The 20,214-nt window shown below is 40.0% G+C and overlaps 1 protein-coding gene across 1 annotated transcript; it reads right to left on the bottom strand.

Annotated features, from left to right (window-relative positions):
• Positions 1-783: 783 nt before the first annotated feature.
• LOC110500307 (retinal homeobox protein Rx1-like) lies at positions 784-19,888 on the bottom strand. Its single transcript, XM_021577648.3, has 4 exons — positions 19,592-19,888; positions 13,045-13,431; positions 6,372-6,625; positions 784-4,796 (listed from the first exon to the last, which is right to left on the bottom strand). Exons 2-4 carry the CDS (start codon positions 13,316-13,318, stop codon positions 4,353-4,355), a joined length of 972 nt encoding a protein of 323 aa, XP_021433323.1. The 5' UTR covers positions 13,319-13,431; positions 19,592-19,888; the 3' UTR covers positions 784-4,352.
• Positions 19,889-20,214: the final 326 nt, after the last annotated feature.

The following is a 20,214-nucleotide window of genomic DNA, read 5'->3' as shown; positions in this document are numbered from 1 at the left end:
CACTGAGTTTGAAGGTAGGCCTTGAAATACATCCACAGGTACACCTCCAATTGACTCAAATTATGTAAATTAGCCTATCAGAAGCTTCTAAAGCCATGCCATAATTTTATGGAATTTTCCAAGCTGTTTAAAAGCACCGTCAACTTAGTGTATGTACACTTCTGACCCACTGGAATTGTGTAAAAATTACTTGTGTCATGCACAAAGTAGATGTCCTTACCAACTTGCCAAAACTATTGTTTGTTAAAAAGACATTTGTGGAGTGGTTGAAAATGAGTTTTAATGACTCCAACCTAAGTGTATGTAAACTTCCAACTTCAACTGTATTAGGGCATAATTAGCAATACAACAATTATGATAGTGAGAGTTTATCATAGAATCCCATAACACACCAGTAAAAAATATATATATATTATTTTAAGTATTGTCCGATGGTGCTATTACCGTCTATGACAAAAAGACAGCTTTATAGGTGCAGTAATAGATTGAAAATACTTTGGAAAATTCACAGTAAGTTGGATGAATTGACAAGTCTGGTGAGTCTGCAACAGTTGTTCTCTGTTAGTCTGGCAGCAAAGCCATTTTGAGTTTCCTTTTAAATCAAATGCTGCAACAATGTACATTTTGTGTGAAGGAATTGACCCTAATTCTACCTACAGTGCCTTGCGAAAGTATTCGGTCCCCTTGAACTTTGCAACCTTTTGCCACATTTCAGGCTTCAAACATAAAGATATAAAACTGTATTTTTTTGTGAAGAATCAACAACAAGTGGGACACAATCATGAAGTGGAACGACATTTATTGGATATTTCAAACTTTTTTAACAAATCAAAAACTGAAAAATTGGGCGTGCAAAATTATTCAGCCCCCTTAAGTTAATACTTTGCTGTGATTACAGCTGTAAGTCGCTTGGGGTATGTCTCTATCAGTTTTGCATATCGAGAGACTGACATTTTTTCCCATTCCTCCTTGCAAAACAGCTCGAGCTCAGTGAGGTTGGATGGAGAGCATTTGTGAACAGCAGTTTTCAGTTCTTTCCACAGATTCTCGATTGGATTCAGGTCTGGACTTTGACTTGGCCATTCTAACACCTGGATATGTTTATTTTTGAACCATTCCATTGTAGATTTTGCTTTATGTTTTGGATCATTGTCTTGTTGGAAGACAAATCTCCGTCCCAGTCTCAGGTCTTTTGCAGACTCCATCAGGTTTTCTTCCAGAATGGTCCTGTATTTGGCTCCATCCATCTTCCCATCAATTTTAACCATCTTTCCTGTCCCTGCTGAAGAAAAGCAGGCCCAAACCATGATGCTGCCACCACCATGTTTGACAGTGGGGATGGTGTGTTCAGCTGTGTTGCTTTTACGCCAAACATAACGTTTTGCATTGTTGCCAAAAAGTTCAATTTTGGTTTCATCTGACCAGGGCACCTTCTTCCACATGTTTGGTGTGTCTCCCAGGTGGCTTGTGTCAAACTTTAAACAACACTTTTTATGGATATCTTTAAGAAATGGCTTTCTTCTTGCCACTCTTCCATAAAGGCCAGATTTGTGCAATATACGACTGATTGTTGTCCTATGGACAGAGTCTCCCACCTCAGCTGTAGATCTCTGCAGTTCATCCAGAGTGATCATGGGCCTCTTGGCTGCATCTCTGATCAGTCTTCTCCTTGTATGAGCTGAAAGTTTAGAGGGACGGCCAGGTCTTGGTAGATTTGCAGTGGTCTGATACTCCTTCCATTTCAATATTATCGCTTGCACAGTGCTCCTTGGGATGTTTAAAGCTTGGGAAATATTTTTGTATCCAAATCCGGCTTCAAACTTCTTCACAACAGTATCTCGGACCTGCCTGGTGTGTTCCTTGTTCTTCATGATGCTCTCTGCGCTTTTAACGGACCTCTGAGACTATCACAGTGCAGGTGCATTTATACGGAGACTTGATTACACACAGGTGGATTGTATTTATCATCATTTAGGTCAACATTGGATCATTCAGAGATCCTCACTGAACTTCTGGAGAGAGTTTGCTGCACTGAAAGTAAATCGGCTGAATAATTTTGCACGCCCAATTTTTCAGTTTTTGATTTGTTAAAAAAGTTTGAAATATCCAATAAATGTCGTTCCACTTCATGATTGTGTCCCACTTGTTGTTGATTCTTCACAAAAAAATACAGTTTTATATCTTTATCTTTGAAGCCTGAAATGTGGCAAAAGGTCGCAAAGTTCAAGGGGGCCGAATACTTTCGCAAGGCACTGTAGCCCTATATTTGACATATTGTCATTTTACAATGTGCAGTATACAGGGGTGGTTGGAGTAAAAAAAGTTTTACCATACACAAACCAGTTAATGGGGACCCAATCTCCCCAATGCCATATTAAATATACATGCAGTCATTATCAAAACATAATGCCACAATGGACCTGTACACCCCATGTAGTAGCTCATCTCTTTGACGTAGAATTACAAGAAAACATTCATGATAAAATAGACAAATCATGCTCTTTTTTCATTCCCAGAGACCTATTTAGTGCAGTCTGAGACCATTTCCCCCCTCGAACTTTAGACAAAGAAGATGGTCTTGGATCAGTTGTGCCAACAAAGACAAAACTATGAGTGGCGACATCAGACCATTCTCCTTCTGCTGCTCTGCATGTACACACAGTGACGGAAGGCCAAGCTGCCTTCTCCAACAGCCACTGAGACAAAAATAGGTTACTTTAGTGGCCTCTTCGCTCTGTCCCCTTGTCCTCTTCCAAACCCTACTGTGTGAGAAGGAGGTCACCTGGCTTCCATTCTCTCTCTGTACGAGGCTTACGCCATAGAACTCTCTGTTTGACTGACCCAAACATGTTTAGCAGCTCCAATCCAAAACTAAAACAGATATTTTCTTCCTCAGTTAATCAAGATGTCACACACTGAGGGTGCCATACAATTCAGAGATTGGATTTTTATATGTACCACTCCTCAAGACCCATTCTCAAGGAACAAGAGCCTCACGTTGTTTGACTTGCCAGCACTTCTATGAAAGAAGTGATTGATATCAGTGTGTGTGCTGTCTGGAGTGTTTGTGTGTGTATGCAGTCTGGAATTAGTCTCAGGACAATCATAATTTTAGTCAAGTAAGACTAAATCACTTTCAGTTGAGTTGATTGAGTGTTAAAACATGTTCACGTCTTTTCAAATGAAATAGCATGACAGATTGTCTCATGCATCCTCAGCTGAAAGCGTAATCCAGCCACAACCAGGACATATCAACCAAGACCCCACAACCCACAGTGTGGACAGAGGCTCTCCACTGTCACTGCAGTTACCACAGACAGAAATATAGTGTTCTCCGTCATCGGGGAGGTGGCCCTTGTTTTCTTTTTCTTCAGGTGTTGAAATAACCTGACCATCATAACTAGATGAATGATTATGTTTTTCAGGGTCATAGACATAGTGATTCACACCGCCGCAACCTTCAACTACTATTATGGGAGACATGGCATGTCCAATCACAAATACTGAGAGAATGACTGGTTAATTGACCCATAACATTCATGACAAATTAGACAATTGGATTAATTACAAAAATACACAAACCTTAATTTGCAGAGTTAAATGTGACCGTGTGTGAGCACTCTACAAAATGTATTTTGTGAAAGGATCTGGAGGGGACTTCATTATTAGATTCATGGCTAACAGCAAGGTACAAAATATTAAAACTACTCTTACAAAAAGTTAAATAATGAGTAACAAAATTAACACATGGACAGTCTGAGTTATTTGCATTACAAACTTAACTAGCGTGTACAGGGTTTGCATTTTTACAGGAATACTGAGGAAGTATTTGTTGCCTTGGTTACGGCATCCAAACTTTGAGATAAGGATCCAAATCAAAAAGTTGCCATAAAGGGCAATTAGTGTCTAGTGGAATCGTTGTTCCAGTTGCTTCATAAAAGTTAATCTTAAAAAACAACATAAAAAATCAAGTAACACTTGTGTCTCGCTGCCTTCCACCATAACTTAGTTAACTTGAGTAGTCCTTGCAATCCTTTTGGAAAATGCTTGCTTGTTCATTTACATTTGCGAGGCCTTTCTTGACATTCTGAGTCATAGGGTCCTTTCTGGGTGGTGGCACACAAAATATGCATCAATTTCCAATCCTTCACATTACTAGTAGAAAAGGAACTCAAAACAGAGACCAAGAACCATTCTAATATAAAGGTCGCTGGTGCTGGAAATCTTAGATATATCAGGAGTCATAACTGTGCATTTCTCGGTGCCATCACTGCAATCCTGTCGCATGGAAAAAGGCATTAGCATGGACCCAAAATCCCAATCAGGCCTGCAAACACAGTGTCAATATCCCATCACATGGGCTGCCAGGTTTTGTCCATGGAATGGATGTGTTCCTTGGCTTTCATCCTCAGCGCTGCGATGCTGGAGCTCCTCTGGTCCACGTCCTCCATTGGATACTTGTCGGTGAAGGGACCGGAACACTGGTACGGAGGAGGTGTCATGGATTGCATCCCCTGGCCCATTGGTGAAGGGCTGTTGAGGAAGCTGTGGCTGGGGTAGCCTCCCTGCAGTCCCTGGCCTGTGCCCATGAAGCCTGGGATGCTGTGAACTGGGGTGACGCTGGACAGAGGGGAGGTCAGCCAAGGGTCCAGGGGGAGGGAGTTGCTCATGGGCCCCATATTGCTGTGCATGGGCGGCCGGTTAAATGAGAGCATGGGTGAGTCGTGCAACTTCATGGTGGTGGCGTCAAGCTTCTCCTGGCGCCTCCATTTGGCTCTGCGGTTCTGAAACCAAACCTAGAAGGTAGAGGGTTTGGATTTATAGGGTAGAGTATTTACAGCACAGAGCATTTCAACTGATGCCAAATGGGATTAGTTTAGTGCTAATATTAGCATTATCAAGCTACCTATTTTGGAGGCTTGGTATCAAATAAATTAATAAACTATTACTGAATTGAATTGTTCTGAGACCAGTTAGGGTTGCAAAAAGGGAATTTATTGAAAGTTCCTGAAATATTGCAACACTAAGATACCTTCAATTGCCTTGGCCTTCACGTTTATCCTCCCCCCTGCTGTAACACTTTGCACATTTGTTGGGATGTCCCTAAAGCAGGGTTTCCCAATTCTTAGAATTTTCATTGTTGGACATAAAGACTGTAAAAACACCTGGAAATCAGTGATTTTATTCCCACGCATGATAGAGAGACGCGATCATATACAAATGCAAGCAAGGCTTGAAATTATTATGTTTTAGTCAAATATTATATCTGTTTGGGCTCCATGCGGTCAATTTGCAGTCTGCAAATTATGTTTAATTATGTTCCAGCCCCCCGATCATCCGCTCAACAAAAAATCATCCCGCGGCTGAATCTACTTGATGATCCTTGCCCTAGAGAACCTGGGACCCGATCCATTGTCAGCAAGGCTTGGACAGTGACACTTGAATGTTTGGCACCTACTGGAGCCTCTGAGCACCTATGGGCATGGTAATCTGCTGATTTTTTATTTTTACCTGTATTTATTTTTTTTACATCTCATTGAGATAACATCTCTTTTCCAAGAGAGACCTGGTCCAATAGCAGCAAGGGGAACAACGTTTCAGACAAAACAACTTACATACACTAACACAACATTAAACAAAACTATAAACACACATACAGTACAACAATTACATTTTACATTGAAAACACAAACATCTTGACTAAAAACAGCTGGCCTTAGAGGCCTTAACAGGAGCATCTTAGAGGCCTTAAGTAAAATGTCCTATCATTACTCAGCAGCAGAAGACCATAATGTCAATGGGGCCTGTGTGCACAACAGCTATAGTTATATTTACAGCATGAGGTATTTAACCTGTACAGGCCAATCTTAAATCATTTCAACCTGCTTTAATACTTTGCCCTTAGACTCTACTATAAGACTGCCCTCTGCCATGCTAAGACAAGCTTATAATGTCTATCCTCAGGAAACCAGAGACCTGAGCCATTGGGGACACGACATGGCTTTCTTTGTCACTTGTATTTATAGTGCAACGTATGCTGTGAGAGACCCCGAAACTCCTGAGGATCTAGAAATCTGCCCTAAAGTCCTGTCATCACTCATGATTATTATCTAAAGATTGAAAAAATGTATTTCTGACCCAGTGATGTTTTTTATACGAAAGCATAAGCAATTTGTCCACTGTATTCAGCTCTAAACAACTTAACTAGGGGAAAATTTCACATTGGACCAAGGTTGTACCTGATCAGATTTGTACGAATGTGAGCTCACTACTGACTGCTGTTGTCACAATGATTTGCTAGAAAGTCAGAGGAGTTGACCAGAGCACAGCACAGTAACAGTAACAGTAACAATTGTGGTGGACAAACCTACCTGAACTCTGACTTCAGGGAGGTTAACCTTCATGGCCAGCTCCTCACGGCTGTACACATCAGGGTAGTGGGACTTCTCAAAGGCACGCTCCAGCTCGTGCAGCTGGTAGGTGGTAAAGGTGGTGCGGTTGCGCCGGTGCTTCTTCTTGGGCCGCTCTTCCTCGCAGGGCACTGGACTCTTCCCACCGTTGCTGTCCACATTCTTCCTCAGTTCACTCATGTCCCCATCACACTTATCTGAGTACAGTACTGAATCTGTAGAGCCGATAGGGAGAAAGAAGAGATTCAAATATGCTTAATCCATTAACAAAGTTACTTTGACTCCTTTTGATTTACCCAAACAAGCTTGTTTGACTTTCTCTGTGTAAATGTAAGTTGTTATTTTTTAAGCTTTACCCAGTTAAGTATCCTTAGCTTGTTAGCCAACTGTTGGCTTTAAGCTCCCCTATCATCAGCCTTATGTTATGTCTAATCAACATGTCTGTCTTGACTAGACAGAGATTTTTCACAATTTCTGTAATCACGTGTGAGTGAATGGCCAATGGGAATGACCATTCAATGAAAGGTCTAGCTGTTGAAGGGTTAGGGTTGGACAAAAGCTGAAAACATGGGATATTCAAATGAGCTCCACAACCCATTATCAACTTGACCAGTGTATGTTCTGACAACTTTCCAGTAGAGCACACATTGATTTGACACCTGCAACAATAGGCTACTGTAGGTCATTGAAGCTGAAGTTGACAAAAGGAGGTTGACCAATATACTTCAATGTGACACTTAAAAACACCCCTTAGCAAATTGATGGAGATTAAAATTGTCTGTGGTAGACCTATAGGCTGGTATCTAGGTTAGCAGTAGCACAGTACAGAAAACCAGTGGAGAAGATGAAGAGGCAATCCCAGGTTCCTGTAAATCTAAAGAAATGAATATTATCTGATATGGATATGTTGTAGTTTATAACGAGTTATGTCAGATTACTGTATGTTGCACGTGTCAAAGCAGTGTGTCTTACTCTATGCATGCAAAGACAAGTTGATGCATGCTTGCACAGCATACAGATGTAGGATCTTAATTTGAGACAGTCCTGCAGCAATAGGAAATGTGAACTGTTATGTTGATTATAATTCATGGACATTTTTGTAAGGGTTGATGTATTTTTCGTAAGGGAAAATAAAGTCTGACATTTCTAAGTGGAAATTACAAACTTCTGAATTATTTTTAAACCTCAAACACACTACAAGTTAGAAATTTCCAGCATTGCATTTCCTGCAACAGGGTGATCAAATTAAGATCCTACATCTGTACGTGGCACTGACTTGCTAAGGCCTTCACTGCAGATTTCCCTCTTCAGAGGGAAACAGATGCACCCTGTTATTTCCTCTTATGGCGTCCACATATACTTAACTCTAATCTACGTAGGACATTCATTTGTATCAGTTTCATAACTGATAACAGGAGAATACTGTAATCATTACAAGGAAATGGGTAAAGCCGTAACATGCTGGCTGAATTAGCTTTAGTCAAAGGGTAATCAAATTCAAATCGGGCACAAAGATGACCATCAGATCAGTTGCCCCCTCTACGCATCTGCCATCATAGCAGTGATCTATGCATTAGTCCTGTACTGTATAATAAATTATTGGTAAACAAATTATCTATTGGGACACTTCAAACACGTCAATTCTGTAATTTTCCCCCGACATAAAAGTAAGAGTGTGTCAGTTTGGGTTAGTATTGTGGGTGATATTCATTATCACTTCACATTGACCATATAACTTTATAACTACCCATTTGGCACATGGAGGGAAAGGGATTCTTTGGGGGCTTCGTTTTACAATACTTAGCCAAAACTTTCTTGCTCCGTCACCAAACCAAATATGGCTAGCCCCAGCCCAGTTCAAACCCATGACCCAGTAGGAACCAACTTTAAATCCACTAGTGGATTCTGACCATTATCAAATCCTGCTAAATGAATCTTCATATCAAAGTGCCTGATAGATTCCAGACAGAAAGCCAAGCAAAACCTTAAATTAACAGACAGGGGCAGCTAGAAGTATTTTGGGGTCCATTGATCTTTCTCTCATTAACAGCCTATGACAATGCCCATAGTGACACAATGGAGAGGTCAGGCTGGGTTCAGTGACCAGCTCACTGCCTGTCAGCCTGTTGGAACCACCCCGTCTAAAGACCTTGACATGTTAACAGTCCAGCAGTAAACCTCAATGTGGAGGGAACAAAGTGATGCAATGTAGTACGAAGTGCCCATTCAGACGGAACAGGGGTGACTAACAAGTTAGTTATGTGTTAAGGACATGTAAATTAGTACTGAATACCAAGTGCTCAGTTGGTAGAGCATCTCACTTGCATCTCCAGGTTTGTGGATTCGATTCCTACGGGGACCAATACGAAAGAGCACGAAAATATATGCACTCAGTACTATAAGTCGTTCAAGATAAGCGCATCTGCTAAACGACTAAAATGTAAATGTAATGTAAATTAAACATTAATGATAATATTTTATAGTCAATTGGTACAACCATATCAAAAGACATGAGTCATGACAAATGCTGATTTGTGCTGCATGTTTCATCAAACTTTTTGTTTTTTTTGATCCCATAGAACCAGAATATCAAAACAGGCAGAGATAAAAAGATGTCCCACATTTCATGCAGAGATAAAATGTTAATAAAATGTAACTGCACTACTGTACAATATCATGTGTCCAACAGAAGATTAGGGGAATTCCACAAGGGAATAGGGTTTGGGACGAAACACCCTCACCATCTTGTTTTGTAGTTTATCTCTCAATATCAGCACGATTTCACAGTTTTTGCAAGGTACAGCAACATGTCATGTACAATACCCCTATAGAGATACAATATAATGTGAGAGAACCAGACTGTCTGCAGGGCTACAACTCATGCAGCCATTGAGGTCATCGTTGCCTCAATGCATTGATGGAATGGAAATAATAACATCTTAATGACTTAAGTAAATCATTACATCACTAAAAGGGGAGTGTGCAAGGTCAGGCGTTCTCCTACGCACATTGTGGTCCACTAATGAGAAATGAAGGGTTAGTATTAAAGGTTTGGTTTAGTTTTTTCCATTGGTTGGACGTTAGCACGTTGGATTCGCCAATTGGTGTCACTTCATTAGTCAGTATGTGATACACCTGCGCTGATCTCGTTAATCAGAAGGTGTTGTGATATAGGCTAGAGGGCAGTATTTTGATGTTTGGATGAAAAACATGCCCAAAGTAAACTGCTTATTTCTCAGGCCCAGAAACTAGAATATGCATATAATTGGCAGATTAGGATAGAAAACAATTCACCGGATGTAGACGAAAATGATCCCGCTAAAGGGATCTGAGCGGCAAGAGGATTTATTAAGAGCAGCTGGCCCAGTGCTCCAGTTGGCTTGAGCGATGTGGAACCTTTTAGTTGGCTCTCCCTATTTGATTTCTAAAAAAAACAATCCTGTATCTGATCTTCCCTGTTCTAATTTTGTTCTACTTTTTGGATTGCTTCCCATGGGTGGGTATAATTTGTGGAACGTTCCAACAGGAATCTGTTCCAAAATCTTTGTAAATAATGATGCCAACAAACAACGCACACAAAGTAGCATGATCAATTCACCTAGCTAACTAGCTGCCAAATAGGCCTCAACTCACCACATAGTTAATTCTTAATTTTTCATTATTGTTGAACCTTTATTTAACTAAGATTTACAATGACGGTCTAGGAACAGTGGGTTAACTGCCTTGTTCAGGGTCAGAACTACATTTATACCATGCCAGCGCAGGGATTCAATCTAGCAAACTTTCGGTTACTCGCCTAATGCTCTAACCACTAGGCTACCTGCCGCCCCAATAATGTTTGTCCATAGGCTACCAGAGTGAGGACAGACATTTTTCTGAATAGATGTGGTGAGTGAAAACTTAACAAAATTGCCCACTCCCTACCTGGTATCTTATTCTGCCACTATACAACTTTGTATGCGTTGTTTGTTGGCAACCTTGCTATTTACAAAGTAAAGATTCCTGTTGGAACATTCCACAAATTATACCCACCCGCTTCCCATCTTTAAATTTGGGGTGGGTTTTAATTTTGTTTGCCTCTTGGGCAAATTTTGTGGCCGCTCATGGTGGGTGTCTTTCAGGTCCCATTTGTTGCTAATCAACTTTCAAATCTAGAACTCCACCTGTTTCGTTGTGGTTGTTTTTTGTTAGTTCCCCCATCTCTTTGAGCGGGAACAAAAACAGCTGTACTCAAATGATTATGTTTGGTATGGTTACACAAGACAGAAAAAACTCAAGTAGAACATCTAGCAACCCCAAACGGGTTGCATGTTCGAATATCATCTGACAACTTTATTATTTTTGCAACTACTTACAACTTTTTTTGTTATTTTGCAACTACTTAACATGTCAGCTCTTCCCCCAACCGTAACCCCAGTGTTGCCATCTCTCACTCTCACGTGCCACACCTCTTATTTCTCACGCATCGAAAAGAGTACTGCTTTAATTTTCTAATCAATTCAGTGAGTTCTTTCAACTGTACCTCCTAAGCGTTTTGATATCGGAGCATATACCCCTACAATTCTACATCACAAACATTATAACCGCAGCAGCTTCTCCTAAGATAGACATAATTTTCCTGCCACTGCACTGAACCGTGGCAGACTGAAGTGTCTGATTAGTTTAGTAAGGGTCCGGGACCAAAGGGATGTGATGCGCCAAATAAAACACCCTCACGGTTAGAGTGGAGCAGACAGCCATGGCAGACTGGATAGGCACATTCGTTCTACTCTAGGCCTACTTAACCAAGTTTATGAACTCAATTTTCAAAAGAGCAGCATGGCAACTTGTAGTGTGGTTTTTACACAATTGTCAACATTATTTCTGTCACTCCTGTCCCAGAATGCTTTCTTTTGACAGCATGTGATACTAGCGATGTAATCCACCAGTTACATGAGCCCAGATCCATAGGCTATATTATTCATCTTGTTTGGTCTGTCATTGGCAATTTAGCACTATGTTCATTAGGCTGTAACATTGAAAAGGCAGCATTCAGCATGAATTTTGTCCGAGTGACCTGATTTGTCTGACTATGAACATGATTTTTCCCAAACAGATTGTGAACCCAAATGTGTAACTGATTCTCGTAGGCGGACAATACATTGAAAGATAATTTGGGTTGTATGTAAGGGCAGACTGTGGCTACGTCATATTGTCTTCAGGAGATTTACTTTTAAATTATTTTGCTCTTTCACCATAGCTGATGTAAGTCATTAGAACAATTCCAATCCCCTATAATGGGCTAACATATATAATAATTAGTGTGAAAGAACAATATTGTTATTCCCCATACTGGTATTATTTTATTTGTATTAAAAAAATCTATTTGGAGATGGCAATGCATTCTTGTAAAATTTGAAGGAGAGCAGCACACTCTAATAATAACCTAATATCGACAGACAAGCTGTCTTCATCAGGGTATATATATAATGCATTATTGTAAGCATTTATGGACAGTGTTGAATATAGGCTACATAAAATGAGAAAAGGCTATTTTGAAATACCCCTTGCCTCAAATATCCTGTTTTGTCATTTTAGTATTGTGCACAAGCTGCTAGACAGAAATGGCAGGCATACATGCAAAATATCTTGCCTATGTAAGATGTTGGCAAGGTTTTACAAGCCTCAACCACCTGAAAATTGATATTCATTCGATTTTTATTGAATGTGGGGTAATTTGTAAAAAAAAAATCTAATATCACATGAACATATTCAATCCCAGAGGATTTGGGAAACATAAATCCAGGGTGGCCTAAAGCCTCATGGAGAGCTACCTCTATTTTAAAGGGATGAATTACATGTTTGTTTCTTGTGGACTAGGAGAGACTGCAATCCATCCTATGGTTAGCCACTGCCACCACCTGTTAATATTAGCATTTTCTAACAAAAACCAATGTAAATCAATGTCCCTCAATTAGCATACTCTAAATCATGCTCAAATAATCTCAAAGTATCTTCAAACCAAGTGGACCCCCAGACTAGGGGATGGAGCCACTGACATTCACGATAGGAAATTTCACTCCAAGCGATCTTCAAAAGTTGGCAGCCCTGTAACCCTAACCTTAGCCCTTTAACCTAACTCCTAACCTTACCTAGCTAACGTTAGCCAATTGGAATTCGGGACGTATACATTTTGCAAATTCGTAACATATTGCACGAATTGCAATTCACAACATATACGAATTGTAATTCGTATTATGTATGAAATGGATGATGGACATCCACAAATTAATCTATACAATACAAAACATATAATACTAATTGGAGTATACCGGATCTACTACTGTATATTACGTCTACCCCTGAGTCCAGGTTGGAATAATGTGAGCAATATCTCTCATGCCATCTTCCCCTATCCATATTGTATGTGTAAATGTTTTTATAAATGCATTGTGTGTTATTATAATGCCTATGACAGATACATTTTCCCCTTGGGCTGATGGTAAATGAAGTAAATTCCTTGCACTTATCCTGTATTAGCTTGTCAGTTTGTTATGTCCTTATACATTCTGAGCCATGCGTAAATGCCACAGAATCAGAACTGTGATGTACAGTTTGCCCAGTGGAGTGTTTATCTCTCTACTGGGAGACTCACCATGGTAGGACCTCTGTTCTGAGAGGTGCCCATAGGGGTGTGACAGGTCCTGCTTCCCAGGGTCCCCAAGGCCATCCACGCCCACTTTGTGTGGTCCTGGACCCTCAGAGGGGGTGAGCAGGGGGTCCTGGTCTTTGCTGAAGCCCAGGATGACATCAATGCTGTGGACGCGGCCGCCCATCGCCACCCCCCCTCCTTTCACCATCTCGTGGAAGTTACTGGGCGAGAGGCAGCTGTCATCCACCACACTCATGGTATCCAATGATAAATGCATTCGAACGTTCAGACGATTTCTCTATTCTTTAGCAGGGAAAAGTAGACTTGGCTCAGCTTCGTGAATGAACAGGTCCAAGGATGAGTTTTAAAGTGATGTCCTCCACAAGTTCTCTGCACATGCAAAACACAGTCCAAATCATCACATGATCAGAAGCAAGTCTGCCGTTTAGTAGAGCCACATGAAAATATTCAAACACTCTCACAACCACTACTATTCTGATTATAATAATATATAATCATTTGATTAACATAGTCTATTCAATATCAACAAAATTTCAGACACAAAATGGTTTTGAAACTCTGAGCAATAGTTAAAGGGGTATATGGTATGTGTGTTTATTAAAATATGTATCGATCACTGGAGTTGATCTTTTAATGAGACATATTATTAAATTAATCAAAAGCAGATCATGTAAGACAGCCACTTTATTCTATTGCATAAACTCATTATCAAGCATATTGAATGAATTGAGATTGATAGAAGTGTGATTGATTGACTTTACTGTATTATGGATCCTTCTACGAAAATGGTGTCTTTCCTGTCCCACCACCAGGAAAAGCACTTAAAAATGTCAGATAATGACACAAAATATGTTTTTGTTAATTGTTATTTGATAACAAAACATATGTTAGACAAATATATTCCAAACAATGTTTTTGAATCAGTTTTACCATAGAACATGGCAATTTGATGATTCATTTGGTAGTTTCATGTAAAGCCTTCAGGTCACACTGGTATAAAGGATTTGGAGACAGGCGCAGGAATACGCAATAGGGGTTTTCAATACACCCAAAACAAACACGTATACAAAAACACTGGGCTGTACCTAAACAAAAGAGTGAGGGTAAAGATTGTTGAACGAGACAGGACAATACCTGTAATTCACCATATACAGTTGAAGTCGGAAGTTTACATACACCTTAGCCAAATACATTTAAACTCAGTTTTTCACAATTCCTTACATTTAATCGCAGTAAAAATCCCCTGTCTTAGGTCAGTTAGGATCACCACTTTATTTTAAGAATGTGAAATGTCAGAATAATAGTAGAGAGAATGATTTATTTCAGCTTTTATTTATTTCATCACATTCCCAGTGGGTCAGAAGTTTACATACACTCAATTAGTATTTGGTAGCATTGCCTTTAAATTGTTTAACTTGGGTCAAATGTTTCGGTTAGCCTTCCACAAGTTTCCTACAATAAGTTGGGTGAATTTTGGCCCATTCCTCCTGACAGAGCTGGTGTAACTGAGTCAGGTTTGTAGGCCTCCTTGCTCGCACACGCTTTTTCAGTTCTGCCCACAAATTTTCTATGGGATTGAGGTCAGTGCATTGTGATGGCCACTCCAATACATTGACTTTGTTGTCCTTGAGTCATTTTGTGGTCAAATGGCTTGTGGACATTGTCCATTTGGAAGACCCATTTGCGACCAAGCTTAACTTCCTGACTGATGTCTTGAGATGTTGCTTCAATATATCCAAGGCTATCGACTCTGTCAATCGCCACATTCTTATTGGCAGACTCAATAGCCTTGGTTTTTCAAATGATTGCCTCGCTTGGTTCACCAACTACTTCTCTGATAGAGTTCAGTGTGTCAAAACGGAGGGCCTGTTGTCCGGACCTCTTGCAGTCTCTATGGGGTTGCCACAGGGTTAAATTCTCTGGCCGACTCTCTTCTCTGTATACATCAATGATGTCGCTCTCGCAGCTGGTGATTCTCTGATACACCTCTACGCAGACGACACCATTCTGTATACATCTGGCCCTTCCTTGGACACTGTGTTAACTAATCTCCAGATGAGCTTCAATGCCATACAACACTCCTTCCGTGACCTCCAACTGCTCTTAAATACAAGTAAAACTAAATGCATGCTCTTCAACCAATCACTGCCCGCACCTGCCCGCCCGTCCAGCATCACTACTCTGGACGGTTCTGACTTAGAATATGTGGATGACTACAAATACCTAGGTGTCTGGTTAGACCGTAAACTCTCCTTTCAGACTCACATTAAGCATCTACAATTCAAAATTAAATCTAGAATCGGCTTCCTATTTCGCAACAAAGAATCCTTCACTCATGCTGCCAAACATACTGACCATCCTACCGATCTTCGACTTTGGCCATGTCATTTATAAAATAGCCTCCAACACTCTACTCAACAAAATGGATGCAGTTTATCACAGTGCCATCCGTGTTGTCACCAAAGCCGCATATACTACCCACCACTGCGACCAGTACGCTCTCGTTGGCTCGCTTCATACTCGTCGCCAAACCCACTGGCTCCAGGTCATCGACAAGTCTTTGCTAGGTAAAGCCCCGCCTTATCTCAGTTCACTGGTCACCATAACAGCACCCACCCGCAGCACGCGCTCCAGCAGGTATATCTCACTGGTCACCCCCAAAGCCAATTCCTCCTTTGGCCGCCTCTCCTTCCAGTTCTCTGCTGCCAATGACTGAAACGAACTGCAAAAATCTCTGAAGCTGGAGACTCTTACCTCCCTCACTAGCTTTAAGCACCAGCTGCCAGAGCAGCTCACAGATCACGGCACCTGTACATAGCTCATTTGTAACTAGCCCATCCAACCGACCTCATCCCCATACTGCATTTATTTATTTATTTATCTTGCTCCTTTGCACCCCAGTATCTCTACTTGCACATTCATCTTCTGTACATCCTATCATTCCATTGTTTAATTGCTATATTGTAATTACTTTGCCACCATGGCCTATTTAATGCCTTACCTCTCTTATCCTACCTCATTTGCACATGCTGTATACAGATTTTTCTACTTCTATTTTTGATTGTATGTTTGTTTATTCCATGTGTAACTCTGTGTTGTTGTATGTGTCAAACTGCTTTGCTATGTCTTGGCCAGGTCGCAGTTGCAAATGAGAACTTGTTCTCAACTATCCTAGCTGGTTAAATAAAGGTGAAATAAAAAATTATAATAAATATCCACGTACTTTTCCATCCTCATGATGTCATCTATTTTGTGAAGTGCACCAGTCCCTCCTGCCAAAAATCACCCCCATAACATGATGCTGCCACCTCCGTGCTCACGGTTGGGATAGTGTTCTTCGGCTTGCAAGCGTCCCCCTTTTTCCTCCAAACATAACGATGGTCATTATGGCCAAACAGTTCTATTTTTGTTTCATCAGACCAGAGGACATTTCTCCAAAAAGTATGATCTTTGTCCCCATGTCCAGTTGCAAACCGTAGTCTGGCTTTTTTATGGCGGTTTTGGAGCAGTGGCTTCTACCTTGCTGAGCAGCTTTTCAGGTTATGTCGATATAGGACTTGTTTAACTGTGGATATAGATACTTTTGAAGTTATTTATTTCCAATTTAAGAAGTGTGGTTTGAGTTACAGTGGTCACCATCTTAGATATTATATATTTTCTGCAGATTTGTCACTGGTGTTACCATCACTGGTGTTACTGTTCCTGCTGCTTTTAACAGGATAGTTTGAAGATTTGTCACTGGTGTTACCTTCACTGGTGTTATTATTATTAAGTAAATTATTACTCATCCAAAACATTTCTTAATATTATCATGAACCTTTTCTGTCTTTGATTAATTATGCAAATTATATAGTCAAATAACATTCTGGAAAGCCTGAATTGTCATTAAAATATAGGTAACTCCAGTGACAGAGGCAACACAGGCATTTTTTACATTTTAATTTAATTTATTTAAGCTGTCATTCATGTTGATTTACATTGTTAAGGGGTTTAATGAACTTTTATCTGACATTTTTGTTGACAAAAAAACAATAATTTATATATTAAATGTACAGTACCAGTCAAAAGTTTGGACACACTCATTCAACTGTTTTTCTTTATTTGTACCATGTTCTACATTGAAGAATAATAATGAATACATCAAAACTATGAAATAACACATGTGGAATCATGTCGTAACCCAAAAAGTGTTAAACAAATCAAAATATATTTTACATTCATCAAAGTAGCCACCCTTTGCCTTGATGACAGCTTTGCACACTCTTGGCATTCTCTCAACCAGCTTCACCTGGAAGGCTTTTCTTGAAGGAGTTCCCACATATGCTGAGCACTTGTTGGCTGCTTTTCCTTCACTCTGCAGTTCAATTCTTCCCAAACCACCTCAACTGGGTGATTGTGGAGGCCAGGTCATCTGATGCAGTACTCCATCACTCTCCTTCTTGGTCAAATAGCCCTTACACAGCCTGGAGGTGTGTTGGCTCATTGTCATGTTGAAAAACAAATGGTAGTCCCACTAAGTGCAAACCACATGGGATGGCGTATCACTGCAGAAAGCTGTGGTAACCATGCTGGTTAAGTGTGCCTTGAATTCTAAATAAATCATAGACCGTGTCACCAGTAAAGCACACCCACACATCACACCTCCTCCTCCATGCTTCATGGTGGGAACCACACATGCAGAGATAATCACCTACTCTGCGTCTCACAAAGACATGGTGGTTGGAACCAAACATCTCACATTTGGACTCATCAGCGCAAAGGACAGATTTCCACCGGTCTAATGTCCATTGCTCGTGTTTCTTGGGCCAAGCGGTCTTTTCTTCTTATTGGTGTCCTTTAGTAGTGGTTTCTTTGCAGCAATTTGACCATGAAGGCTTGATTCATGGAGTCTCCTCTGAACAGTTGATGTTGAGATGTTTCTGTTACTTGAACTTTGTGAAGCATTTATTTGGGCTGTAACATGAGGTGCTTCGATCACACCAACAGCGTCATTGCATTTTGGTACACCAGAATTACATTAATTTCCAATGAAACGCTGTGTTTGCCTTGCAGCATTGCGTTGCAGAGGCAGTTGCAGTGCGTTCTGTGTGGTGCATACGTTGGACTTATCGAACGTATGCGTCAAATTGTATGCGTAGACGACTTGACAGAAACGGTAGCAGAAGGTGAATGTTGAACTTTTGTTGCATACATATCCAGATGATGCTGCATCTATTTTGCACAATGACGCTGTCGGTGTGTTCAAAGAGTAATGAACTTATCCTCTGCAGCAGAGGTAACTCTGGGTCTTCCTTTCCTGTGTCGGTCCTCATGAGAGCCAGTTTAATCATAGCAGCTTGATGGTTTTTGCGACTGCACTTGAAGACACTTTCTTTTTGGAAATGTTATGTATTGACTGACCTTCATGTCTTAATGTAATGATGGACTGTCATGTATCTTTGCTTATTTAAGCTCTTCTTGTCATAACATGGACTTGGTCTATTACCAAATAGGGCTACTTCCTGCATACCACCCCTACCTTGTCACAACACAATTGATTGGCTCAAACGCATTAAGAAGGAAAGAAATTCCACAAATTAACTTTTAACAAGGCACACCTGTTAATTAAAATGGATTTCAGGTGACTACCTCAACACTTTTTTGGTTACTACATGATTCCATATGTATTATTTCATAGTTTTGATGTCTTCACTATTATTATTCAATGTAGAAAATAGTAAAAATAAAGAAAAACCCTTGAATGTGTCCAAACTTTTGACAGGTACTGAATATATATATTTTTTAATTGGCTGGTCAAAAGGACACCATTGTCGTAGAACCACCCAGTATTACTGTAACATGTCAAATCACGTCTATTCCAGTTGCTCTTTGAAATATCTTATTTAGGGCTACATATATTTATAATGAAATTGACAGGTTTACAAGTTTATAATGAGATTGACAGGTCTACACCTTGAAGTTTAGGACAATAGTTCAATTTGATGGAGAAAAAAAAACGTATTCGGCAAAATATGGGTGTAAGGAACCATACATAATTTTTTGTATTGTCATAAATGGCTTTGTACAGTAGAGATAAGAGACTATTTACTGATTAAATATGCAAAAACGTAAATGGCCCAAATGTGAAATTTAATTAAGCTTTACATATTAGAAATGTGCATAGTTATATTGTATTCAATATATATACAGTTGAATGACATTCAAGAGCACATGTTTAGAGTTTATTTAAGCACTAGTGTCATTACTGTAGTAAAATATACAAATTAGCCTACAATGCAAAGTTCTTAAAATGCACAATCTTTGTGTTTATATTTCACTGATAAGTTACTGTAAATCAAATATATACTCTGTGGAAAATAAGCGTCGTTTCCAATGCTAACAACATTCTCACTGTCAGTGTCCATTTCATAATATTTAAATGTCATGTAGAGACACTCTGTATGGCGAATATTGTTTAAAATGTTCATCTTTATTTTATGGTAGGCTAAATGTCACAACAAAGGAAAGAGTAATTTCGGTTTGAACCTACCTCTTAAGAAATGACGTGCGTTTAGCACGGACTGTCAAAATTCCACCTGTTTCCTCCAATACTGCATTCTTCAATTACTGAGGCGGCTCATGCCGGCGTCCTGTACACTGCACACCAAAGCCGTGCAAGTCTCACCCCCGGTCTATTCTTGGATACCTTGCATCTCCTCTATATTCTCTCTTCACAAACAGTGTGCATAACATGCTGACACAAAACGTGTGTGCATAAAACAAGCTTGACAACTAATGTGGTTTTGTTGCAGGCTATAACTTAGTCTTTCCAAAGCTCGGAGAGAGTAGTTCTGGTTGTGCTGGAGAATGGAAATAAAACGAGGGGATTAAAGAGGTTTATTAATCAGAATCCTTCCCCTTTAAGAATGATTGACAGTTGTTTTCTAGTCAAGTAATTGCACTAAATGTAGCTTGCATTCACCCCACAGGAGGAGGCCAGAGCTAATGAAGCCATGACAAGACTTTCTTTCAGAAATCTATTGTTTTAAAGACAAAGGTCTGACTGAAAGTTTTCACTAATCCCCTCATTATTAGACTACATAAAAAGTCTGGTAGGGAGAATTTATACATGGTGCACAAGAGTGGGGGAGAGAGGCATCTGAAAACATGAGG

Source organism: Oncorhynchus mykiss, chromosome 1 (genome assembly GCF_057628025.1).
Source record: "Oncorhynchus mykiss isolate SJ-2025 chromosome 1, ASM5762802v1, whole genome shotgun sequence".
NCBI lineage: Eukaryota > Metazoa > Chordata > Actinopteri > Salmoniformes > Salmonidae > Oncorhynchus > Oncorhynchus mykiss.
This window is presented reverse-complemented; position numbering and strand designations above follow the sequence as displayed.